Raw genomic sequence first — 12,764 nt, 5'->3', positions numbered from 1 at the left:
CGGTGTGCGTGTGCGTGTGGGTGTGCAGCCTGGCGGCTCGCAGCACCCGCTCCCTCACTCAGCAGCACTGTCAGCTTTTCCCTTTAAATACCACCCCCCATGCCCTCCCCCTAGACACCTGGGGAAACAGTCCCACCCCCTGATGAGGTCACATATGCTAATGAGCCGTGATGTCAGCGGGATTCCCTCCTTTCTGCCCCCCCACCCGCCCCCTTTGCGTCGCTTCCCCTCTGGGAGCACACACACTACGGAGTCTGGTTAAGACACGAACAGAACAAGGTCAGAGGGGCAGAAGAGACAGGTTCAGAGAAGTGGGGTGAGGGGTCAGTGGGCAAAGGAGCTGAGGATGGGAGGAGGCAAGGACCCAGGGCCTGGGTGGTCTTTCTCCAGGAGCCAGGACTATGTGTCATTTGTCTCAGTATCCCAGCCCCTTAGCCCAGTGTTCAGCCCAGAGTGGGTGCTCAGTAGCTAAATGGAGGGGCTAAAGGAAGAAACCAAAAAAGACGCAGGGACAGGAGGACAGCCACCCCGCCATCAAGCCTCTCTGCCAGCCCCTCTTCCCCATATTACCCCTTCTGGGCTAAGGCCCACAGCAGTACCCATTTCCCAGCCTGGCCCCTAGGCAGATGGGGGCTTTGAGGAAGGAGACATGGCTGCTTTGTTTGGCAGCTTCATTTTTTCACTAGGTCCAGGTGGGTACAAACCATTGTGGGGACTTCTTCCCCATCTCTCCCTCCCTGCCCGGCCCACCAACCTCGTGTTAATCAGAGCAGGAAAAAGGGGAGAGACAGGTAGCCCTCTAGAAGTGCCCAACCCCAAGTGCAGGTGCCAGCCCCCTTCTCAGTGCTCTCTGGGGCAGCCCCAGGCCTTCTGGGCTACACAGGGCAGACACACAATGACACCTACCTCTGGGTGGAGGGCGGGGAGCCAGGATAGCGGGGCTCCTTTACTGCTTCTTTTCTGCCCGGTCCCTTTCCCTTCAGACTCCCACTCTTGTCTTCCTGATGCCCCCAAGGACCCATACACACATTCCGATTTCCTGGCCCCTTCTCACCCCATTTTTGCCAGATGCTGTGCTAAGCACCTTCCTGCATTCTCTCCTTTCATCCTCATGACCCTGAGGCTCAGAGTGGTGGGTGAGTGGCCTGTGCCCCAAATCAATCATGCAGCTGGAAAATGGGGACACCAGGATTCCCACCCAGATCTTTCCAATGCCAAAGACTGTTTTTCGTCTCTATGCTATGCTGCCTTCCTTGTCTTAAATATTCCAACTGTCTCCTATTATTGGGGACAATCTATATTGCGATCTTCAGTGGACTTTTCCAACTGAAGAAGCAAATAGTGATCTAGGGATTACTAGTGCAGTGATGCTTCACTGTACTTCACCACAGGGTACATTGTGGGGTCTAGAGGGAGCAGAAAGAACTCTTAAGCAGCTACAGTCTTCATGTGCTTCACGCACTGGACAGACTCTACAGTCCTCAGTCACAGCCTACTTGTTCTTTCTTTATTCACAATTTTAATGTGTCCATGTGTGTTCCTGTGCTCAAAGATTAGAAGCACATTTATAGCAGCTAGAGGCCCCTGATAGCTTGGTAGCAAGGGAAGCAATATCACAGAAAACTTTTAAAGCAGTCATAAGCATTTAAAATGTGGTCCAAGGTCATCTGGCATTAAGGCAAATAGCTTTTCTGACACTGTTACAGCTTCTGAAAACATTGCTGCAGAGGTTTTTGGTGTCTATGAATGATCCTCAGCTATCCAGAAGGATTTATATTATAGTGCAGATGGGCTGAAGACGAGTGTAATGTTTTAGAGTGATTTCCTTCCAGAATGAGTTTTTAAAAAGTTTTAAATTGTAAGGGGGTGAGCTTTATATGTTTCTGGAAAACTCATTTAGGTGGTAGAATTCATTTCTTTTTTTTTTTTTTTGCGGTACGCGGGCCTCTCACTGTCGTGGCCTCTCCCGATGCGGAGCACAGGCTCCGGACGCGCAGGCTCAGCGGCCATGGCTCACGGGCCCAGCCCCTCCGCGGCATGTGGGATCTTCTAGGACTGGGGCACGAACCCGTGTCCCCTTCATCGGCAGGTGGACTCTCAACCACTGCGCCACCGGGGAAGCCCGGTAGAATTCGTTTCTATGATACTAGATAAGAGTGTCAGGGGCTGGAGACCCCAGCGAGGATTCTTGACCGTGACTTCTGCCTGCCTTCAATCCAGCCTTAGGCCGCAGACGCATGCTGGGTTTCATCTTGAACCACCATCTCTCTTGTCCCACTGGTAAGAGGCTGTGCACTTGCCCAGGTCAAGGCTCCCTCAGGAATTGGAGGTCCTGTGTAATAGTGGGACAGACTGAGATCTGGAACCGAGCTGATCCAGATTTAAGTCTGCCTTTCAGTAGAGACTGGAGCAGTATTCCTCTGAAGCTGCTCATGAGCCTGTGAATTGGGGCTGTGATGCCCACGGCACAGCCTTGTTGTGAAGGTTAGCTACGTGTGGTAAAGGTTTTGGCACTCAGCAGGTTGCCCAACAATCTGGTGCTCCCCCAGTCTCAGGCTGTGTGGCTGGGGGTCCCTTTCCCCTCCCAGCGTGGCCTGGAGCTTGGTTCAGGCCCAGATTCTGCTCCTTAAGCACCGAATTCTGGTATTTGCTCAGATTTATCTCAGATTTTCAGCCTGATCCCCATCGCGTAACTGAGATCACCTCCCTCCTCCCCACCAAGGGCCTTTGCATGAGTCCCACACCCCCGGTACTGGGCACCTTGGACAGTGGTGTCTATCCTGATAGGATCTGAAGTCGCCTCATTTCTTTTTCCTTGGGCCGTGGTGAAAATAACTTGGGTGACAGCCCCCTAGTGCCCCACCCTCGCCTGGGTAAGACCCTCTTAGTTTCCCCATTCTGCCTGTACAAGGTCAGTCCCCTCTCCCCGCCACCTGGGGCTTCACTGTGGCTGACAAAAACGGTGTTACTGCTTGCACCTCCTAGATCACACACCCAGCACCTAGAGGAATCTTCTTTCAGGCCCATAAGTATACATGCACAGGGCTTCCTAGGGAACTCTACCTTTAAGTCCTCCCTCCAGCATTCTGAAGCATTCCACCACGAGGAACATTGTTCTACCTTAAATCTTTGTCCACTTTCAAGTTTCAAATACCCCTAGGAGGTAAAAGGTCTGGAGCAGGACAATGATGAGGATATCAGGCTGAAGGTTTCGAGGTGGCTATGGAGGAGAGGAGCAGGGAGAGGCAGAGGCCAGGTGATGGAGAGGCAGAGGCCAGGTGATGGAGAGGCATGGGAGAGGAAATCAACATTCCCTGCCTCACTGTTTTCACTGGGCCTGACGCTGGTGGGACACAGTGATTGTTTACTCTGGGGAAGGCAGGCCCGGAGGGAGAACAGCAAGCAAGGATGAGAATCTCTGGAGCCCCTTCCCCAATCTCTGGAGAGGGCGTGGAATGGAAGGTGCTCGAGTCTTCCCCAAGCCAAGATGCCAGTGTCCCAGGACTGTACCATATCCCCTTGGCCACTTCCCTAGGCGCCTGCTCGCTGGGAGAGGGAACGGTATGCAGTTAGTGCTGGGTGTGAGGAGGCTGGCAGTGTGTAATCAACAGGGCCCCTCCACCAGGGAGGTGGGGATAGGCCGGGCCAGGCAGGAAGGGTAAGGGAGCCTAAGGGGGAGCCCTTTCTCTGGGGACTGATTCTGTTAGGGAATGCCTCAGCTCTGCTCCTGTGGGCATCACACCCATAGGCTCTTTCTAAATCCCGTTCCTGGCTGATTTTCCTTTTAAACTCGGACAGCTCTGTCAGCTTGCTTACCACAGGCTGGGTCCCAACATTTCTCACAGATCATTCCCTCCTCCATTACCCTCTCCAGCTCTTTGGCTCTGGCTATTGCTTGTGCTCCTGCGCCTTTCTCAGTTAGTCCAGGGTTCCTCTTACAGCCCTAGCCCTTACTGTCTCCTTAAGTTTGCTTATCGTATGGACTCTCACCCCACGTAAAATTCACAATTCTATACCAACTACTGACAGCATTCTTTAGGATCTAGTTTAGGCCCTCTTCCAGGAAGACCTCTTGGATCTGGCCAAGGTGATGCTACCGTCTTCACACCCTGAACAATTATGATTTTTCTCTGGACGCATCTTTGCCCGCTTTGAGGCATCCTGGCTGCGAGTTCATCTGTCTTGCCTAGGACAGACTGAAAATGCCTGGTAGGGTGGAGGATGGAGGGCAGGAGTGTTTCACCAGGGACAGTCTGCTTCTGTGATCAGTGCTATGCGAGTACTCCATAAATGGGAAGTTTCTCAGCTGCAGGGCCCAGCGGGCTCACGACTTCCAGCCTGGCAGTAAGGAGGCTTGGTGCTCACTGCTGGTGTCAAGTCACTGTAGAGCTGGGCCCCAGGCAGTGAGTGGAGGTGGAGAGGGTTAGTCTTAGGGTTCCTAGAATTTTCTTACCCTCTGAGTGGTATAAAAACCAAGGATGGGGTGGTTGGAAGATAAATAGGAAAAGGCCAGGAGGTGGAGGGCAGAGCAAAGGGCTTCATAGGGAGAAGGTGAGGGGAGCATAAGCTGAGATGGGCAGAGAGGCGGGGCTCATGCTCACAGCTCAGTTACAAAAATCTTAAGTTTCTGATTCCTTTATTTTCAACCTTGGCTTCCTGGACAATGACCTGGCTATGGAACAAAAGCATTTGCTGTGCTCTTTTTATGAGCTAGGCCTTGTGGGATGGATCACCATTGGCAAAACCCCAGGGCCTGCCCAAATCCTCCCCTTGGGGGCTGGAAGTCTCCAGCCAATTGGCATTCTGGTGCTTAAGGCCACTTTTGGGTGGGTTTGGCAAGGATGGAGTGTCCAGGCCTATGACCCTTTAAGAATTTTACTTTTTAAAAACAGCCACCCAAATGGTGGTGGTGTGGGGAGAGGGTAGTGGAGGACTGCGGTCTCTGGCCATGCACAGAGAGGGGGCTCTGTGTGAGCTCTCTCCCTGCCTGAGGGACACCTAACTTTATAGCAGCTACATGGGATCCACGGGAGGCCCATCAAGTGCCCTCACACTGAGGGACAGGGAGGGAAGTAGTGGAAGGGAAGCTGAGCTGCCCTCTAAAGGGTTGCTATCACTGTGAATAGAGCACCCAGGGGAGCCAGGTCACCTCACGCCAGCAGTGGCTCATCTTCTGCTTCGACCACCCAGACCCCGGGCTCAGCCAGTGGCACCAGCAGCACATCGTCCTCGTCCTCTGGGGACAGGACTGTTGTGTGGGGTCCAGGTGGGGCCCGGGTTGGTCCTGGGGGCCGCAGGCTGGGCAGGAGGCGGCCTCGCAGGGCCTGTACCACTCCAGACAGCAGTGATGGCTCCAGGGGCGCAGCAGGCAGTGGCCCTGGGGCCTCGGGGACAGTGGGGAAGGCTGGAGACGTGCTGGCAGGTGGCAGTGGAGCCTTTACAGGCAGCGGGGGTGCCTGTTCCCCATCCTGCCCACCCACCGCCCCGCCCTCACGGGCTGGACCTGTGCTGCCATCTAAGGTCTCAGGGGGAGCAGCAGCAGGTGTGACCTGGGATCTGGTCTCAGAGGTCCGGGCTGGGGGACTGGTTCGCGGAAGCAGGCCCCAGCGGCGGAGGCGGCGCACTAGGCGGCGCATAGAGCGTCCACGCTGGCGGCGGCGGGTGCCTGAGGCGCCCCCTGGAGTCATGTCCTGGCGCAAGATCTGTAGCAGAGAACGCAGGTTGCCCAGCACGGAGTTCTGCAAGGAGAGGATGAAGACACCAGAGTCAGAGGGGGTGGGGATGGCCAGAAGCCTGAAAGAAGGGCGGGCCCGAAGTGGGAGGTGGTCCGGCTGGGGAGGGTGACTTACGTCATTCGGGTTCTCTGTAGGGAAGTCCTCTACAGGTGGGATGGCGCCCTGGGCAATGAGCTGCCCATAGGAGGGAGGCGCCTGCTGTTGCACAATCTCTGCCTCTGTCCGGGAGAGGGGTGCGAAGATGCTGGAAGGGACGAGGACGGCTCGGTCACGGGTGCTGCTCACCAGAGCCACCTGCCCCAGCCTGGACAGGCCTCTTTCCTCCGCACCCAGGCCGGGGCACCCGGAGCTAGGCCACGGCTTTCCAAAGTCATCTGACATCCCCCTCCTTCCTTGAGATGGCTTTCAGGATCTAGACCTGTCCCCCACTCAGAGGAGCATGCCTGCCAAGCTAGACAACCCTAGGAGCCAACCCAGACGCTGGTCACCAGAACCTGTCCCCAGCGTGGGCGCCCTCTGGTCTTCTGTGGCTGCACAGGCCCTGTCCGGCCCTCAGTCCCCATGCCTCTACCGCCAGCTGCATTTCCACTGACCTGTACTCCTGGGTACGAATGGCATAGAGCTTGCAGGTGCAGCCCAGGGCAATGACCAGCAGCAAGCCGCACACAAGGCTGCCAATGACCGCGGCGGTAATGACCTTGCGGGGCAGGGCATACGAGCAGTCCCACTCGTCGCTGCCGTCAGCGCAGTCTGGCTGCCCGTCGCACACCCATGTCTCATACACGCACTTCTCATCCCGGCACCGGAAGTTGCCAGGCTGGCAGTGCCGACAGCGTCTCTCGTCTGCTCCATCAGCACAGAAAGTCTGGTAGTTGCAGCGGTCAGCAGGCAGGTAGCAGGCTGTGGCACCGGGGGTGCCAGAGGCCCCACAGGGGTAGTGTCCAGGTGGGCAGCTGGGGCAGTTCTCCTCGTCCGTGCCGTCGGCGCAGTCCCATGAGCCATCGCAGCGCTGTGCCTCGCTGTAGCAGCGCTCGCCTAGGCCCTCGCTAGCCCCCAAGCCAGAGCCTAAGCCGCAGGGTCGGTCCCAAGGCAAGCAGTAACCCCGCACGTGGTAGGTGGCATTGAAGCCCCGACCGCTGCTCCAAGCGACTGTGTGGTAGTCCACGGTGGCCTGGCCGGACAGTGTCTCCACGGTGACAGCCTTGCCATTGCTGAAGTGGGTGAGGCTGCGCAGTAGCCGGAGGGTCTCGGGGGGCCCGGCGCCATCATACACATGCACTGCATCTCCATAGCCCAGGTCCAGGGCTGTAAAGCGCACTGCCAGGCGCCGGCCATCATGGGGGTCCAACAGCCAGAGGCAGGACTGGGGGTGGGAGACTGAGGCCAGGTGTGAGTATCCGAGGGAGGAGAAGACGCCATAGAAGTCTTCCAAGGTGTGATTGCAGGGTGGGGTGGGGACAGGGGCCGGGGTCAGGTTGGGGAAGGGGTCTGAATTGCAACCTGCCTCGTCAGAGCCATCGCCACAGGCATCGACCCCGTCACAGCGCTGGACCAAGGGCACACAGCGGTGGTTCAGGCACTGGAACTCTTCCTGCAGGCACATCAGCCAATCTGCAGAGGCACCATGGAGAGGGGCTGTGAAGCACTGGAGCTGCCAGGATCCTCCCCTCCTCCCTCAGGCTTCCACTGCCAGTTCTAGTAGCACTACAGACAGCCCTGTCCAGCCCACCTTGGCTGTAGGAGAGCAGGAAGCCCTGGCCCATGGGTGCTCTGGCCCCAGCATAGCTGTAGGTGATGGTGACGTTGCCTCCAGGCAGCTGCAGAGGGCTGGCAGGTGCCTCACACAGGGAGATCTGTGGCTGGATGGGGGAGCGCAGGATTAAGTGCTCTGAGCCACAGGCCAGACGCAGTTTTTGGAACCTACAGGGGTGAAGGAGAGCAGGACGTAAGATATTCTTGACCACTGCTGGCTTCTTCCTCCCCCAGTGTTGTCAGGCCCGTTCTACTCCAAGAAGCACGAACACCTGCTTATCCACAATCCAAATAGCCAAATGAAAATGGAGTTAGCCAAATTCCTTTGTAATCAAGGCAACAGCCCTAACAGAGGCCTATGGCACCATGAGACCATGAGTACATCCTAGAGCCTTTTGGAAAAACTGCCTTGTGTTCTGGACTGAGTTAGGACAGATTCAGTGCTTTCCTGTTGTTGTAGCACTGTCACCCGAGTCTGGTGCTAGCAGTAACCGGCAATTACCATACAGCTTAATTAACCAGAACTCACCATCCCCTCCCAGTGCCCAGTGGTGAGACCTGAGATCACCATGGCATTCTGATCCCTCTGCCCCAACTATCTCTCCCCAGATTGCCCTCTCCCTTCACCTACCCTTTTCTGGGTAAATTCATGGGAAGTGAGCTGTAGGAAGCAAATAGCCAGGTACTCAACATGGGCCCCAACCCTACGGCCCACGGTTGGAGGAGCCCAGGGAGACCTGGACTGTTTAAAAGATCTGGGGAGAGACTTCACTGGTGGTCCAGTGAGTAAGACTCTGCGCTCCCAATGCAGGGGGCGTGGGTTCAATCCCTGGTCGGGGAACTAGATCCCACATGCCACAATGAAGAAGTCTGCGTGCCGCAACTAAGAGCCTGTGTGCCGCAACTAGAGATCCCTCATGCCCCAACGAAGATCCCATGTGCCACAACTAAGACCCAGTGCAGCCAAAATTAAATAAATAAATTAATTAATTAAAAAAAAAAAAAACGATCTGGGGAGGCTGAGGAAGGTTCTAAGCTGATGAAGGAATAGCTTTGAATCCCAGGCAAGGACGTGCAATGGATTGAAGGACTCCTCCAAGCAGCCGTATCAGAAAGAACTGTTTCTAGAGGAAAGGACTGTTTCTGTTGTCCTTCAGAGATGACAAGACCCAAGCTAGATGTCCACTCCAGGCAGTTCCAGTTCACCACGAAACAAGCCAGGCTTTTAGGGAAGACTAGGCCAAATCTAATTCTCCTCTTCCCCCTGTTGACAGGGATGGAAGCTCCATGGAGAAGATCCCTGAAGTCTTTTCCATGGTAGAGGAGGAGGGGTGAGGGAAAGGAATAGGGTCTTGCTCTGCTTCTCACCTGACCGTTACCGTCTGCTCCTTGCTGCCCAGGATGAGCCAGGTACAGTTGGCAGGGGAGCTGCGGCTGTCCCGGCCCACGGGCCTCTGTAAGGTGCCCTGCACTTCCAAGAGCACTGCCGGGGGATCCTCACAGGCTGGAGAGAGAGAGGAAGGTAGGGACATCGGTTGAGAGCCTCTTACCATGCCACGCCTCCTCCAAGGGCCTGGGTTTTTCAAGAAGGAGCACAGAAACTCCCCTGCCCCAGCGACACACACTCTAAAGGCATAGTCTTCAGCAGGCCCCTGTCTCTCCACACTCATCATAGTTCCACCTTGGGTATCACCACCACAAGCAATATGAGGTCTGCTTTGTGCCAGCCACTGGGCCAGGAGGAACCGGAAATACTGTTTCTATCCTCAGGGAGACTACATCCGATCAAGGATGGATATTTGGGGAAAAAGTACATAACTACTGGCTGAGGCCTTATGCTAGGTCTCAGTTTCCCCATCTGTAAAATAAAGGGTGGATGACCTCCACTCTAAAACTACGGTAGGCACTAGAGGAAGTCAAGGAAGAGAGAGTCTTTCTCTTGGGTCCTCCCTCATTACCAAGCCCATGGGACCCCCGGGGCATCCTCTACTCACCAGGATTTGGGAAAATGATTCTGTCTGGGTGGGCCACAGCGCCTCCTAGAGGAAGAGCGAGAAAGGGCAAGAGTCACGCTTCGGAGTTTTCTTCACCTGAGCGACTCAAGTAGGAAAGGGAGCCATCTGCGGCTTCCGGGTAGTTTACAGGAAGGGGTAGTGGAGCAGAGGAAGGCAGCGGTGTGTGACCTCGAAGGAAGGTCCGGCAGCACGGCCTATGGGGTGGGTACGGTGATCTACGGAAGCCAGAGGGAGGATGCGGGCTGAGGAGAGCGGCTAGAGAGTTCCCGGGGATTGGGGCAGGCAGTGCCGGGCACGGGCGGGCAGGGTAAAGTGAGGGGCCACGTAGGAGGAAGGGAGCTAGAGCCCCCGGGCCCGGTGACAGCCCTGGGAGCGGGTTGCCGGGCGAGTAGTCTCGTTTTCGGTTTCTTACCCAGAAGGAGGAGAAGGATGGCCGGCAGCATCGTGAGCCGTCCGGAGGTGCAAGAAGAGTCCCGGAGCTTCGGTGGTCTACCCAGTGGGGAGGCGGCGCCGCTCCGGGCGTCCTGGCCTCCCAGTGCCGCCTCCCCGAGGGGCCTCCATGGCCCGGGCTCCTCGACCGGTGCTCTGGAGGCCAGGGCTGGGGGCGGGTGGGGGACGGAGGCGGCCCGAGCGCAGGGGCGGTGCCTCTCGCCAACTTCGGAGTTGTTTTTCCCGGCCGCCGCCTCGCTCCCTCCCGAGGCCGGGCCCCGAAGCCCCGGAAATCGGCTGGAAGACCGGCTCTGGGGCGCGCCCTCGCCTAGAGCCGGCCCGCAGGCCGCGAGCGCCCCAGTCCAGGCCTGGCCGCCACCTGCTGGGGCTTGAGGCCACTTCCTCTTCAGGCCAAACTTTACCGACTGTCAGCCCCCAGGGCCGGCCCGGGCGATGCTCAACTTCTCCAGCGCGTCCAGCCCGCGGAACGCGGCAGGGGAGCGGGGGAGGGGGACAGGCGGCTCGGCACAGCGCCCAGTCCCTCGCCCAGACTGTACCCACGCCAGCCCAGGGGTTGGAGGAGCCCGGGCGGAGGAGGGGGCGGGTGACGAGCCTGGCCCCACCCCTGCCAATCAACGCGCTCTCCGCCCACCCGCCCGTCTTAACCCCTTTCCGGTCGTGCAGGGTCCTGTCACTTGGGCTTTGAAGGCGCTCAGCTTCCACATTTAACTCTGCTTTGTTTAGTCCTTTCCGTGTAACGTTAGTTACAGGACACGTCTGTCAAAGGGCAACTGCTTATTCCGGAACTGTCATGTCTTTCCTTTGAATCCTTAAGCTCTCAGTACTTTTCTGGTCCCAGTGTCTGGGATGCGGTAGCACTTTTCTTGATGAGCCTCTATTATAGCAATTACCACACGGTGTTGTAACTATTTGTTTACTCTTTCCTGCCCCTGCCCCTCCCCTGCTGTGGAAACTGAAACTTCCTGTAGGCTGGGGCCTAGACTGTTTACCTTTGTACCCACAAGGCTTCTCTCCTGCTGAGACACAGTAATTCAATAAAGGAATAAATGTGCCTTCCCTTCTTGCTGGCTATGTGACGTTGAGAAAATTGTTTAACCTCTCTGTGCTTCTCAATTGTAAAATGGGGTTAATAATGTACAATTCCCTCTTAAGGTTATTGTCAACATTTAGGGAGATAATACAAGTTGAGCATCTAGGGAGTGTTTCGTACCTGCTAGCAATTATTATTATTAGTCACAAGAGATATTTCTAATTTATGTGGGCTTGGGGTTGCAGATTTCTTGTGGCACTTATAGGTTATAATAGTAAACAGTAACAATAGCAAATAGTTTTTGAGCTTTTTTTTTCACATTTCAGGCACAGATCTAAGCACTTTTCAAGTATTTGCTCTTTTAATCCTCTCCACAGTCCTGTGAGGTGGTTATCATTGTTACTCCCATGTTACAGGTAAGGAAACTCTGGTACAGAGGGATTTAGAATTGCCCAAGATCATGGATCTAGTAAATGCTGAAACAAGGGTTTGAACCTAGGCGATCTGGCTTTGGACAGAGTGTACATTCAGAACCTTACTACTCTCTCCTCTCTACAAATGGTACAAACAGTTTTCTGTTCATGACATTTGTTGTTGACATCAGTTTTGATGTGTTCAAAGCTGAGACCTCAGCAGGGCCTGAAGCCATAGACTTGGCCATAAAAAGTCCTTCTGCCACCTGGATCTTGGTCCCATGCCAAGGGAACTTGGTTCCTTGGTCTCTCTCTGTTCTCTACTATAGCCCTTGGGATTAATGAGGGGTGAAATAGAACCCTAAATGTGGGAGGAGGATGTTGAATAAAGGGAAGCAGGTCAGAGAGGTTGGGGAAATTAAAAATACTTAAGTCCTGAAAGCGATCATGGAAGTTTTAGTTGAGTGCAGGCTGTGTTCTCTATGCTGGGTACTTAGCAGATGCCTGGAACTTGTAAGATTTCACTTTAACTTCAAGGAGCTTACAGAATAGTTGGGAAGAGAGGTCAGATATATAAATTTAAAAAGTCAGCCATGGGGAGTACTTGGGAGTGGGCATGTGGGGAGTTTAGAAATGAATTTAGAAATAAAACAGGAAAAGTGGTGGTGAGATGGGAAGAGTTGTAAGGGGTAGGAGGAGGAGGAAGAGCCCATGGCCTGGAATGCTGAATAAACTAAGATTTGAAAAAAAAAAAAAAAATCAAGATCTAGGTTGGGAACTTCCCTGGTGGCGCAGTGGTTAAGAATCCGTCTCCCAATGCGGGGGACATGGGTTCGAGCCCTGGTCCGGGAAGATCCCACATGCCGCGGAGCAACTAAGCCCATATGCCACAACTACTGAGCCTGCGCTCTAGAACCCTCGAGCCACAACTACTGAGCCCACGTTCCACAACTACTGAAGCCCACGAGCCGAGAGCCTGTGCTCTGCAACAAGAGAAGCCACCACAATGAGAAGACTGCGCACCACAACGAAGAGTAGCTCCTGCTCGCCGCAACTAGAGAAAGCCCGCGCACAGCAATGAAGACCCAACACAGGCAAAAAAAAAGAGTGAATTTGAGCCAAAAGAAAATAGGAAGAAGTGAAAGAGAACCTATAATTAGTTTAAGCTTTAATTCGTTTAGTGATTTTTTTCTTTTCTTTTCTTTTCTTTATTTTTTTTTAATGAAGTGAAGGTAGAGGTCTTTAGTTGAGAGTGAGGCAGGAAGTGACAGCAGAGGGTTCTTTTTTTTTTTTTAAAGAAGATGTTGGGGGTAGGAGTTTATTAATTAATTTATTTATTTTTGCTGTGTTGGGTCTTCGTTTCTGTGCG

The 12,764-nt window shown here is 54.7% G+C and overlaps 1 protein-coding gene across 1 annotated transcript; it reads right to left on the bottom strand.

Moving 5' to 3' along the window:
* Nucleotides 1-4,619: 4,619 nt before the first annotated feature.
* Nucleotides 4,620-10,063, bottom strand: LRP10 (LDL receptor related protein 10; the record flags this gene model as incomplete). Its single annotated transcript, XM_079700257.1, is given in 8 exon segments — nucleotides 4,620-5,738; nucleotides 5,850-5,979; nucleotides 6,329-7,346; nucleotides 7,465-7,655; nucleotides 8,856-8,991; nucleotides 9,482-9,526; nucleotides 9,915-10,035; nucleotides 10,037-10,063. Coding segments are annotated over 8 exon segments (2,256 nt in total). The 3' UTR covers nucleotides 4,620-5,150.
* Nucleotides 10,064-12,764: the final 2,701 nt, after the last annotated feature.

The sequence above is a fragment of the Hyperoodon ampullatus genome, assembly GCF_949752795.1.
Source record: "Hyperoodon ampullatus genome assembly, chromosome: 3".
NCBI lineage: Eukaryota > Metazoa > Chordata > Mammalia > Artiodactyla > Ziphiidae > Hyperoodon > Hyperoodon ampullatus.
This window is presented reverse-complemented; position numbering and strand designations above follow the sequence as displayed.